Source organism: Montipora foliosa, chromosome 13, assembly GCF_036669935.1.
Source record: "Montipora foliosa isolate CH-2021 chromosome 13, ASM3666993v2, whole genome shotgun sequence".
Lineage (NCBI taxonomy): Eukaryota > Metazoa > Cnidaria > Anthozoa > Scleractinia > Acroporidae > Montipora > Montipora foliosa.
Window position 1 is genome coordinate 30,288,167 of NC_090881.1, and position 12,500 is coordinate 30,300,666.

General features: G+C 41.1%; 3 protein-coding genes and 1 pseudogene across 4 annotated transcripts in view; 2 read left to right on the forward strand and 2 right to left on the reverse strand.

Moving 5' to 3' along the window:
- Positions 1–4,140, reverse strand: part of LOC137982120 (uncharacterized) — a 5,316-nt gene extending 1,176 nt beyond the window's left edge. For both annotated transcript variants that reach the window (XM_068829179.1, XM_068829178.1), the window contains exons 1-2: positions 3,641–4,140; positions 1,403–1,822 (exon numbers count right to left, since the gene is read on the reverse strand). In XM_068829179.1, coding sequence (XP_068685280.1) covers positions 1,403–1,822; positions 3,641–4,088 — 868 coding nt within the window. In that variant the 5' untranslated portion in view covers positions 4,089–4,140. The remainder of the gene's footprint in view (positions 1–1,402; positions 1,823–3,640) is intronic.
- A 2,913-nt stretch (positions 4,141–7,053) lies between these two features.
- Positions 7,054–12,500, forward strand: part of LOC137982119 (uncharacterized) — a 5,571-nt gene continuing 124 nt past the window's right edge. Inside the window, exons 1-4 of the mRNA XM_068829177.1 lie at positions 7,054–7,937; positions 8,207–8,546; positions 9,207–9,322; positions 10,859–12,500. The exon at positions 10,859–12,500 is cut by the window's right edge and continues 124 nt beyond it. Coding sequence (XP_068685278.1) covers positions 7,424–7,937; positions 8,207–8,546; positions 9,207–9,322; positions 10,859–11,085 — 1,197 coding nt within the window. The 5' untranslated portion in view covers positions 7,054–7,423 and the 3' untranslated portion in view covers positions 11,086–12,500. The remainder of the gene's footprint in view (positions 7,938–8,206; positions 8,547–9,206; positions 9,323–10,858) is intronic.
- The window catches only part of LOC137982118 (uncharacterized), a 9,381-nt gene continuing 6,122 nt past the window's right edge, over positions 9,242–12,500 (reverse strand). The window contains exon 3 of the transcript XR_011118610.1: positions 9,242–9,350. The gene's annotated coding sequence lies outside the window, so the exon portion shown is untranslated. The remainder of the gene's footprint in view (positions 9,351–12,500) is intronic.
- Positions 11,560–12,500, forward strand: part of LOC137981901 (uncharacterized) — a 3,104-nt pseudogene continuing 2,163 nt past the window's right edge.

The following is a 12,500-nucleotide window of genomic DNA, read 5'->3' on the forward strand; positions in this document are numbered from 1 at the left end:
GAGTAAAATCTATAAGTGCCATTTGGCACTATCGGGGCTGAAAGGGTTAAACAGGGACATAGTTTTTTCACGCTGTTAGCTTAACCCTTTAAGCCCCGAGGGGTTCCCCATTGACGAGTAAAATCGTCTGGCGTTAGACAGAGTAAAATCGTCTGGCGTTAGACAGAGTAAAATCTATAAGTGCCATTTGGCACTATCGGGGCTGAAAGGGTTAAACAGGGACATAGTTTTTTCACGCTGTTAGCTTAAACAGGGACATAGTTTTTTCACGCTGTTAGCTTAACCCTTTAAGCCCCGAGGGGTTCCCCATTGACGAGTAAAATCGTCTGGCGTTAGACAGAGTAAAATCTATAAGTGCCATTTGGCACTATCGGGGCTGAAAGGGTTAAACAGGGACATAGTTTTTTCACGCTGTTAGCTTAACCCTTTAAGCCCCGAGGGGTTCCCCATTGACGAGTAAAATCGTCTGGCGTTAGACAGAGTAAAATCTATAAGTGCCATTTGGCACTATCGGGGCTGAAAGGGTTAAACAGGGACATAGTTTTTTCACGCTGTTAGCTTAACCCTTTAAGCCCCGAGGGGTTCCCCATTGACGAGTAAAATCGTCTGGCGTTAGACAGAGTAAAATCTATAAGTGCCATTTGGCACTATCGGGGCTGAAAGGGTTAAACAGGGACATAGTTTTTTCACGCTGTTAGCTTAACCCTTTAAGCCCCGAGGGGTTCCCCATTGACGAGTAAAATCGTCTGGCGTTAGACAGAGTAAAATCTATAAGTGCCATTTGGCACTATCGGGGCTGAAAGGGTTAAACAGGGACATAGTTTTTTCACGCTGTTAGCTTAACCCTTTAAGCCCCGAGGGGTTCCCCATTGACGAGTAAAATCGTCTGGCGTTAGACAGAGTAAAATCTATAAGTGCCATTTGGCACTATCGGGGCTGAAAGGGTTAAACAGGGACATAGTTTTTTCACGCTGTTAGCTTAAACAGGGACATAGTTTTTTCACGCTGTTAGCTTAAACAGGGACATAGTTTTTTCACGCTGTTAGCTTAAAGATCGATAACTCTTTATCTAAAATTGATGTGGAAAATAGTCATAGGTTGCAGTTGTTTGCCAGCCACCTCGACTCGTTTCAGTTGTGTGTGCCATCTACTGTCTTGTTGTGTGTGTGAGTCAAAAACAATCACTGAAATCATTCACTGAGGTGTTTTACAAACATTTTCTGATTTGATGTTTACCGGCCATGCATACAAAGTGACAAAAGTTGTTCAGTTCTTGCAGGTGACTCTTTGTCAGAGGTTGCGATCAGTTTGCAAGCAACCTCGGCTTGTGAACCAATCAGTGTTACAAACATTTTCTGTTCATGATACATATGAACTAAGGGTTTATGGTGTCTGAAGTTACCTGTGCGAACATGTTCTGGGCGAGAAGGCCATCGAACTGCCGTCGGCCATTTTGTAAGTTTACAGAATCCTTTCAAGTCACTTTTTTCATTTGCCAATTGTTCACAGTAAGCGTGGTCGCCAAAATGTTCCTTATAGACCTCTGGGCATTTCCTTTTCACGTCTTCGCAATCGCGCTTGCACACTGTGCGGAGAACAATGTCCTCTTTATCCTCAGGGAAACACGGCGGAGCAAACTCAGCACAGTATATCTTTTTAAGCGTTGACAAACAAAGGGCCGAATTATTTTGGAATGTCTTCAATTTCCGTCTTAGCACATTTTCCAGGATAAACTGCATCTGTTGGCCTTGAGTTGTATGAGAATAACCAAGATAAGAACAAGAAGACATTTGAAGCTTGGTACAGTTCTGTAAAACAGGAACTGAAAAAGAGGTCGATAAAACTGTTAACTTAAAATGAATTCGAATCAGGCAGGTCACGCAGTGGAAATTCTTGAATACGTGGGCATTTTTTCACTTTTTTATCTACTAAATATATAAGTCCCAGTATCAATTTATGGTTTGCTAAAATTTTTTTCCCGTGCTTATTTATGAACGATTGTTTTCTACTACACTGTTTCGAATAATTTTTTTTCGTGACTTTCTTGCCCCCTTCCCCCCACCCTTTCTTCAAAAATTAAACGTGCCTTTTCCAATGTTGTAATGAATGTCACGGTGATGACCTTAAATCTGTAGTAAGGTGATCTACATGAATGTTGTAGTGAAATGCAGTTGAAAAATAATTTTAATCATATGAAAAACACGCCCAGAACCTGTTGCTTGTGGCCATGTTGGCCAAGCCACAGCAAAAATGCAAGAAAAAGATCTCCTTTGTCAATAACCGTACATTGTGATTAATAGATAAAACGCCTTTTGGAGAACATTAGATTGTCTTCGTATTGAAGCATATAGATAGAACAAAATTAAACTCAGTTACATGGCCTTTATTGCGACTCAAACGTTTTTCTGTGCTTTTAGTTTCACAGGTGTGCTTTTACTGCAGCGCGGATCAAACATAACAAGACGAGGAGGAGCCTTTAACTTCACTAGTAACGCTGGACCACATATTACAGCCTCCAATAATGCTGGAACTCATTTTACAGGCTTAAATCTTTGAAAAGCTGAGTGAAATTTGGAGCAGGCCTGCTGAGATTCTCATGCGGAGCGCTGGCAAGCGGCGGTGAGCGAGCGATAAATATTAGGGAGCTTAACCACCACGCCTACATATCTATTTCCTAAAACTGACAATAAACAATACAGTCTTAATCGTTACGCGCTTTTTCCACTTGCAAGCTATTGTTTTCTTTTCTTCCATGCAAATATTCTACCTCTTTGGCACCTGCTCAGGGAATAAAAGACGGAAATCAAAGTCTCGAGATGGATTTCTGTTTAAAGCGTAAACTCACACGCCCCCGTAGTGAACAAATATAAAGCACTTTCGCGTCCCGTTAAAAACTACGAAAATTTCTTAATTAACGACAGCATCTTTTTCTTAGTGTTTTTAACAACACATGGCCGCAAGTTAACATAATAACTTGTTTCTGTTTTCAGATTTGCGGGGATGTGGAAATGGTTTGCTTTATAGCTTTTGAAGTTACCCATGGTGCCAGAGGTACTTTTTTTTTTCCGAAGGCCTAAGAGGGTGCTTCACGAGTTGGAGGCAATGACCGAGTCCTTGGTCATTGTCTCCAACTTGCGTAGCACCCTCTCAGACCTTTGCAAAAAAATCCTCTGGCTCCCAGGGTACTGAAAATTTTTCGGGGAAAATCGATTTTCAAGTCCATAAAAAAACTCCGTCCTCTTGTATTGTACTCAAATTTAAATCATCAGCTGTTGTTTCGTGTTATTTGTCTGTCGAAAACGCACAACGAGAAACGTTTCCTGTATACTCACAATTTAATTCTTCTGCATTACAATCTACAACACTCGACTCAACTCAACAATTCGCTCAGGGAAAAACTGATCGGGCAATGTGCATTATCAAACAATCACGCAATTCTTAGGTGGTGTTAAATTATCGTCAATCATCAAGGTAATTAAATGAATTCTTGCAGTTTCCGAGATTGTCTTATAAAACTAGTCATAATTAATAGCCTTTCATGTGTAACGAAAACTATTTTGAATCTGCGTCTATCCGCAAAATTGTCGATTTCAGTGTTAAAAATGTTATGATATAAACAAGTTTCTTCATCTTCACTTACTTGATGTGTCACGAGGTTTGTAATCTGTCGGTTCAAAGCACTCGCTTTTTGACGAAGGCAGTAACGGGCAAAGACCTTTTACCCACTCGAGTTTTTCAAATTCAACTTTGGGTTCGCAGTCCCTGACGAAGTCCTCACATATCCATCTGCACGGCAATATAGGGCCATAGCGCTCTTCCACGCATTTAGGAACAAACATCGCACACATTATAGTGTCTAGATGTTCTGAGCACTGTTCAAATTGTTTCGTATCTCGTTCCAGATGATTTCCAATGATACTCTCTTGAATGGTGAGCTTTTCCGGAAAACGGGCCGTGTAGTTGTAGCCAAGTTTAATGCACCTTTGAAATAAGGAAAGTTTTAATCGGTGGCATATCTTTGTAGAAACACCGTTGGGTAGAAAAACCAGAACGGACAGAAAAAGCGGCCCTACTAGTGCGGCTTTCATCGCCGCGTTGAGAACTCTTCTGAATCTGGTGCCAAGTTGCTGGTAGCCACGTGCGTCGAAGTAACTTGATTACTTTTGTTTGGTGATTTTCCTTGGTCACCAATTGTGGAATGAGTCGCCTAGGAGACAGATATTAGACCAATCACACCGAAGCACGATAACGAAGTTGTAACAGCTTAAACCTTGGAGTGGACGTCAGATTTTGGACTAAGGATTTATGTCTTTTTCTGAAGTATCGCTTTTAACGTCCTTGTTAGATAGATAGATAGAGAGATAGATCGATAGATAATCTTTATTTAAACACGATCAATTCATCAACCCATAAAAATACATATCACAATACACTAAAATATTTAAAATTCAAACTGTATACTATAAACTAAAAGCTGTTTTCCGTGATTGCCGTGCGTTAGACGTTTAAATACCCCCAGAGACTCCGTGGTCCTTATATCGCATGGTAGACTGTTCCATAATGTGGCGCCATTGTAGCTAAAGCTTTCTCGGTAATAATTAGTGCGCGGTAATGGAACATGAGAGTCCCTGAGGTCATAAGCAGAGTCACGCCACGTAAACTTTGAACACAGATACTCTGGATCTAGCCCGTGCAGACATCTAAACACCATGGTGGCTTTATGAATTTCCTGCTGGCGTGCAAGATTTTTCCACCCTAAAAACTCGAGTAGCTCGGTTGCATCAGCATCATAGATAGAGAATGTCAACAAACGGGCTGCTCTATTCTGCAATTTCTGCAGTTTGTCTCGTAGCGTTTTCCCACAGTTACCCCAAACAATGTCACAGTAATCAAAGTGAGGTTTTACTAAAGCTTGGTAAATGAGATGTTCAAGTTTTTGATGTGATTTCCGCGTCATCGAGGCAGCGAAAAGTCGTGTAAGTGCAACAATCAATTTTTGGGAAAATTTGTTCACTTCGCTCACAAAAAGCAATCGATGACGGACATAGTGTTGACAGAGGATGACTTATATGCCATCTGATAAAAACGTGTTTTGTACTGGCCAAGCACAAGTCAACTCCAGTTTGGCATGGAAGATGTTCTATTTATTAACAAGTCTCACATTATGAGAATGGCACAAAAAAGCCCATATTTGTTATAGCTTTTTTACCAAGACGGAAAGTACTTTTTTAGGGATTATTTTAGCAAATTGGAGACAGTCCAGAAACACTTCTAGAGGTGATAATGATTAAAGTTGAGTGCGATCATGCAGAACCGTCACTCACGAAGCAGTTCTCCTGCGTTGTTCAAGTTTCTACGCGCTTACTCAGGTTAACAAAATTTCTATCATATTATGGCAACCTGGACGAGGACATTCAATCAAACTCGACCCCAGATCAGAGCTCTTCTCTGTGACGAGAATGCTAAGCTTTAAAACTGAGCTATTAACCCAGCTAGGAGTTGGTCACGTATTTCCATGCATTTCCGCAGTTGAAATATATATAAAACAAATCATATATCCTGCATCATTTATTGAAGTTTTATTTTATCCGATGAAGAAGCCTTTTGAAAAGAACTGACAGTATCTATTGAATTTCATGAAGGCGCGTTTCTACTGACCAATCAGGTCAAAGACCAAAGTACTTATACGATTCGCCGACACAACACAAATCACTTGACTCAGAGGACGACTTCCTTTCAGTCCTCGTCAGGACTTCTCTCAACCGACCGATCTTACTTTATTGGGTTTTCAAGAACAAATTTTTGTTCATGGCTCTAAAGGAATATTTGTGAAATTTGCTCAGCAATAAATGAACAAACGAACTGACGGACGGACGAAGGAACGAAGGAAGCGAAAAACATCTCTGAATGAGGAAAGGTCCTCGGGCCACTGGTACCCAGGAGCGTCTGTGGACCAGGGCTCGAACTTAACTTTTGAAGATAATAGTCACTGAAATGGCTAGTACATAGCCAAAATTCACTAGCCATAAATGTGTTTTTACTAGTCTAGGCACGTGCACAGCACGAAACAGTCATTTTTATTTATTAAACAAACATGAGAAAAAAAAACTGTAAAACTGCTGTTGCTATCAACTGTAATAAATTATACAACATAAAGTGCATTGTACGTGCTCATGTTTAAAATACAATTTGTTATTCCACTGAAATTTGCAGAACATTCGGTTTGTTACAAAGTCCTAAGTGAGCCATGGAAAGTCTTTCAGCCATGTCCGTACAAATTCTCGTTTTGATGAAGATTGGGATGTGCTGCTTCCAGAATCATCGCTTCGTCTCTTAAGAGTGAGAATTTTAGTTGTTTGATTTGACCCCTGTTCAGATGATCCAGTTGCTTTTGATGACAGAAATGCTGTGATATCCATAACAAGAGCAATCACGCGCGGCGATCGTAAATTTGCATTTCAAGATGGTGGACAAGCGTTTTTGATAGCATTGCATCATGGGTATTTGACTTGGTTCCATGTTTCCCCGATCAAGCAAAATCAATATGGCTGCGAATAAACAGGAACTTGTATAAACCAAATAAAGATATAGAATTGTTTTTCTTTCTTTCTTTAATTCATGCCAGTTGTTGAAATGAAAAAATCATGTTGAAAATGTTTGAAGACCTAAGTTATTTATAGAGGCGAATATTAAGTAGCCAAGATGGCTAGCAACTGAGGAAAATCCACTGGTCAAAATTCGAAATCTACTGGTATTTGGCTAGTAGACCACCACCAAGTTCGAGCCCTGGTGGACCTTGGTTTATTGAAGCAAAAACTTAAAATTTGGAAATACTTTACAAAGGTCAAACTAATCAGTCAGATTAACGAGTTGCTTTGGGGCTAAATTTTGTTGTAACGGAAAAATTATCCTTTTAAGATATCCAAAACCTGGCGTTTGTGGAAGCCAAGTGAATAAAATCGACTCTACGTTGTTGAATTGCGATATTGTATACTGACGTTCAACTGTTTGGTTTCCCTGAGGTAATCATTACTGCACATCACGGTTGACTTCGTAATATGAACTGAAGTTAATTTGCAATGAGGAAAACTTGCGACGACCACTCCGCTTCGGATTTAAGGAAAGTACACGGCAACTGAGTTCATATTAGGTTGTTTAATTAACGTTCTTGTTCCAGGGACACGAGAGCGAAATAATCAGCATTAATTAGGATATGACTTCAGCCCCAAATAAACAACCTAAATGACAAATATCACTGCTAACCACAACACTTAATCGGAACAAAAGAGTCAGCAAACTGAAGCGGACAATTTTGTCAAAGTCACGAATTTATAATCAATGTTGCGCGCTTAAACTGAACACACGGAGACAAGAACTTGACTGCAGTTCTTGCGAAACAAACCTGAACCGAGTTAATTCGATCATGATCCATTTCTTTTTCAGTTTCTTTCTTTTGTTCTTTTGCGGTCTGAACGCCGATGTTTTTGCAGGATTCACTGGGTCTTTACGGAAGCACTCGCGTTATGCTCGCTCAACTGGCCAATGCAAAAACTTCGTGGAAGGACCTTTCCGTTTTTGCTCTGCGGCTGGTTATAACGAAACGTTTCAATTCCCTCCAGGCTTGACAAAAGGAAAGATGGAATACGTAGCGAAAGAACTTCAGTCTACAATTTACCGGATACTTGATGGCTGCGCAAACGAATCGTCAGCATGGACAATGGCTTGTTCATTTTTCGTTCCACAGTGCTCTAAAGGACAAGAACGTGTTCTGCCTTGCAAACGAGTTTGTAGCGAGTTTTTGAAAAAGTGTGAGAAAAGACTACCTAATTTTATTCTGGAATATTCAATCCCACTTTGTCACGTGCTTCCTGACAAGAAAGCAAGCAGTGGAAAATGTCATGAACCGCCCAACTTCAGAACAAATGACAGCATCAAAGGTTTATGTAGTTTTTATCAACAGAATCTTTTTATAGAAAGTGCACATTAAAACGACAAAACAAATGCAAAATATCTCTTACGTAAGCAACTCCAGGTTACGCGTAAGTCGTTTGATAAAGTTGATGAGTTTAAAATAACGATTATACAATAGTTCTCACTGAGATTCCCAGAGTTTGAAAGGGCAAGCGGATTGGGTTGGATATCGATATTTAGGATTACGTTATTATTTTCCATTTCTTCAGCTGTTTCTCTTTGTGTTTGACTGTAGGACCCCTGGATCGAAATTGTTCAAAATTGATTTTTCCCGCCTGTAAGACTCTTGGTGTGTCCAACTACACTCTTGTATCTGAAGATCATCAAAAGAGATTTTACAAATTCGCATACGATAAAGAGTACAAAGAGGGAGAACTGGAGACAGATTTTCCACGGCGACTTCGAATGAACCTGAAGAAATACCCCAAGTGCCAAAAAAACATAAAGAGGCTGTTTTGTGGAGAGTATATGCCGCCATGTTTCGCGGATGAATTTGAACTCAAAGGTCATGGATATTACACTATCTGTCAGTCTGTTTGTGATCAGATTACCAAGGACTGTCCGGGGTTTTTCAGGTCAGTTTATCCTTGTTAGTAGACCTTGTGTAAGGCTCAATAAGCGAATCTTTGCTGACGTCATTGTTTGCATTTTGTCTTAATAACATACGAGTTTGCTGACAGAAGGCATCATGTTATTTACAAATTGACTTCAAAAGGTAAAAGAACGTGTTTTGTAGTTCAATATCCAATTTTAAGCCTTTCGGCTTAGATAACAGGTGAGTTATTAGCCATCAAAAACCGATAAATTCTTGGGTGACAAAAGAGCTAATGGGCCCCAACATTCTTTGTAAAATTTCGAGTTTTCAAAGCGTCATTACTCAGAGATTATCCGGTAAATAGGCCATTTCCGAGTTCAAGCCTGCCTCATCTTCAAAGCGAGTCTAAGTGCGAAGTTTTTGTTATGAAAATTAGTTTTCATTCATAAATTACCATTACAAAAAAACTTCGCACTTAGACTCGCTTTGAAAAGGAGGCAGACATGAACTCGGAAATGGCCTATTGCGCTCAAAGTCTCGGAGGTAGCTCATTATGCAATGCACTTTCAATATTGGGTTAATAGATAAGAAAACGATGGGCAATAAGGCAAAAAATGTAAAGAAGAATAATAAGGCAAAAATGTAAACAAAGATTCCCCTGTGTACAGATACTGATAACTTCATACCATATAATTTTCAGGAATGATTTTCCAGATGCTGAATATTGCAGTACTTCGGGGAATGAAACCACATCTCATGGGTTCTGTAGGCGAAGTGGTTGGCCATCTCCTTTCCTCTGGGCTCGGTACTTTGTAGGTAAGTTCACCCAAACGCCGGTAACGTCCTAATGATATTCCAGGAATGGTAATGTAGTAATGTAAAATGATTAGATGTGACTCACAAAACCTAAGCCTCAAACAGCAACGGATATTAGGTACCTGGCGTTGTCTTGAACATCACGGTGATTGCTCGCTACACAATTAGCATTCTAAAAAAACATTTTCAGGATTTTATCGGTGTTCGACATGCTGTCAACTGGAACAAACTGAAACAATCACTTTCTTTTACTCCGGTTGCCATTGAGTTAGTTTGCGCGGGTCAGTTTAACGGTAGCCTGCGTAGCAAGCGTTTCCGTGCTGTTTCGGAGCAAAGGCCGCGCGAAAAATGGCGCGAGGGGGAGCAAAGGCCGCGCGAAAAATGGCGCGAGTAAGCGGGGAGGGGGTTTCCTTCCTTCCCCTCCCCCTCCCCCCTCTTTCATTTTTTGCCTCTCGTTTCATTTCTCGCGCGGCCAAAACCGAGAATCTCGTTCCTCGGTCTTTCTTTGCTCCGAAACAGCACGGAAACGCTTGCTACGCAGGCTAGTTTAACGGTCAAACGGAGTTATTCATTTAGTCCAGCAGTCATTCATTCGGGTCCATATAGACCTAATTTAGGCTTCTAGGAAAAATTCGAGAAGAAAATAAGTCCAGAAAGCTGCTGGCCGCAAAGGAAGGTTACAAGAAGTGCTCTCGACCTTCCCTTCCAGGGTTTTCTGCAGGTTCTCCGCCAGCTTTTCGTTCCTCAATAAAAATCAGCACGCAAACTCAAGTCCTTTCCTTTGCCATTGAAAGATGTTGCTGACCCGAACGTTTTGTTGAGACCGTGTCATGAAAGCGTATGTTGTCCTCCAGTGGCTAACATTGCAACATGCCTGCTTAATTTACCGCAAGACAACGCTCGAGACACCGCACTCACTGTAGTACAAAAGTTCGACTATCATCTTTTTTGTCTGCTTTTTCGATAATAAACACTAACTTTTTCGGGTAAAACGCAGAAAATTGAAATTGAAATTGAAATTGACGTTTCGGCTGAGCTAGTGACAGCATTCATCAGCTTTACACCATTTCCGCTGACTTCTAGTAGTACGTCGTGTTTTCTTTCTCTGCTTGCCTTGTCGAGCAGCACGTAGCCATTTACACCTGTTAAGGGCAGAAGATGGCAACTAAAATATCCTGTCATTCTATTATTTCCGATTTTTGGCCGAAGTCTCAAGCTCGGTATGGAAAGCATGTCCCGCTCCCAGTCGCACGTAAGCCCCGCACCGAGCCTTCGTGGCTCGCCTTAGGCTGTGTATTTGCGATATCACAGTCCGGTAAGTTCAATCGAATCGGTAAGCCATTGTTGACTTACTGTCTCAAACAATCTGGCCCGGGTTGCTCGAAGAATTGTTAGCGCTAACCAGCGTTAAATACCATGGAAACCTATAGGTTTTGATACCTCTTCACCAACGGTTGGCGCGAACCAGGCTTCGAGCAACCCGTCCCCACATGGTTTCAATCCTTAACTGCTAGTGATCCAATTAATATCTTTCAGCGCCCACAGTGACCCCAAGCCAGGAGCCAAGCGTTCCGGCAACAACTCCCGAACCTACGGCGGTCAAAGGGGGCATAATTGCAGTCGCGGTTGTGGTAACCTTCCTCTTAGTAGCCGTCGGAATTGGGGGCGCCATCTGGTGGAAATGGTGGCGTGCTCCGGGTCAGTCTGCGTACAAAAGGCAAGAAGACGATGTAGCGCCTTTGGAACAAAACATAGAGATTTGAAAAACAACATGGATGAACTTAGCCAGTAACTCGGTAGAATTTGTTACGCAGCGTAGTGTTGGGTGCCGAACCGTTCCTTGAGATCAGTGGCTCCATCTGACTATGACTACCACTATAGGACGTTTTCGACCGACTTCTTGAGACACCAATAACAACAGAGAAATGTACGACTTCAGGTGGATAAACAAAAGAAGCTAACGAGAGAATTTGTTTTCGTCCACCAACACTGATGGCGGGGATGAAGTCATTTGAAAACGTTCCGAGGCTATACTTTAGACAAACTAGGTTTCCTTTTTTTAAAAAGGTCATTTAGAATCCCTAAAGTATAAAGAAGTGTAATTAAGAAGAAAAAAAAAACAGAACGAGTTCTGGTAGTTATAGCCAAATGGTCGCAGCTATTAGAGTTACCATTCGAAAAGAATCAACGTAGCATTGTATGTGATGTTTCTCTCAGCCGAGGTCCAAATATTAGTCATGACAAATAAGTGAGATCGCTTCAGCCTTTACTGAGAGACTACTGACGGATCTCATTAGTACTTTTCAAATTTTCTTCGGAAATCATTCGCAAGAGATAAATGAATTCATCTCATTGTGGTCCGTCTTTTCGTAATCTCGTTATCAGTTAGTTGTGCGTGAATATGTTATAATTAAGAAAAAAGACACGAGGTTGGCACTGACCTCCAGTCCATGGACTATCGTGATAAACTACAACTATGGACCAGTGAATGGACTTCTTTCTTAGGTACACGGCGGACTACAGAAAAAGCATAAAATCCTGCTTGCAGTCCGTGAGGACCGCATAAATGAAAATCGGTTTCTTTCTTCTTTTTCCTTTTTTCTTTCTCTTGAGTGGCCAGTCGATGACTACACGGTCTAATAAATACAGCTCATCAGTGGGACTTAAAAAACATAAAACTCAAGTTCCTTTCCTTTACCAGTGAAAGATGTTGATGACCCGTACATTTTGTTGAGACCGTGTCATGAAAGAGGAGAGGGGGCATTTCTGTTCCATTTTATTCTGTCCAAGATTGTAGTTCAATGGTAAATTGACGCGACTGGTGCAAAGTGTTTCGCAAAATCTGCGGCTTTGGACGTTGCTTTGTATGGTGCGTCCTACTGAGTATGCGCGGGTTTTGCATTTGGATTCTCTCTGTAGCTTGTTTGAACAATGTTTTATTGAGTTTCTTTTTCCTTTCTGTGATCGGTGCATCAACTGCAGGATGTCGCGTAAGCCTATTGAACAGTCCCTTTGAAATCTGCAGAGCAGCTGGCTATTACAGCACTAGAGGCTCGATGAATCATTCAAAAGAAAATCCGCGCAGTTTTTAACAATCGTTGTAAAAACATATTTCAACATTTCAACACTTAGCCTGGCGGCCGCCTTAGAATGTTCCCTCGCGGTTCCGAAGGAAAGC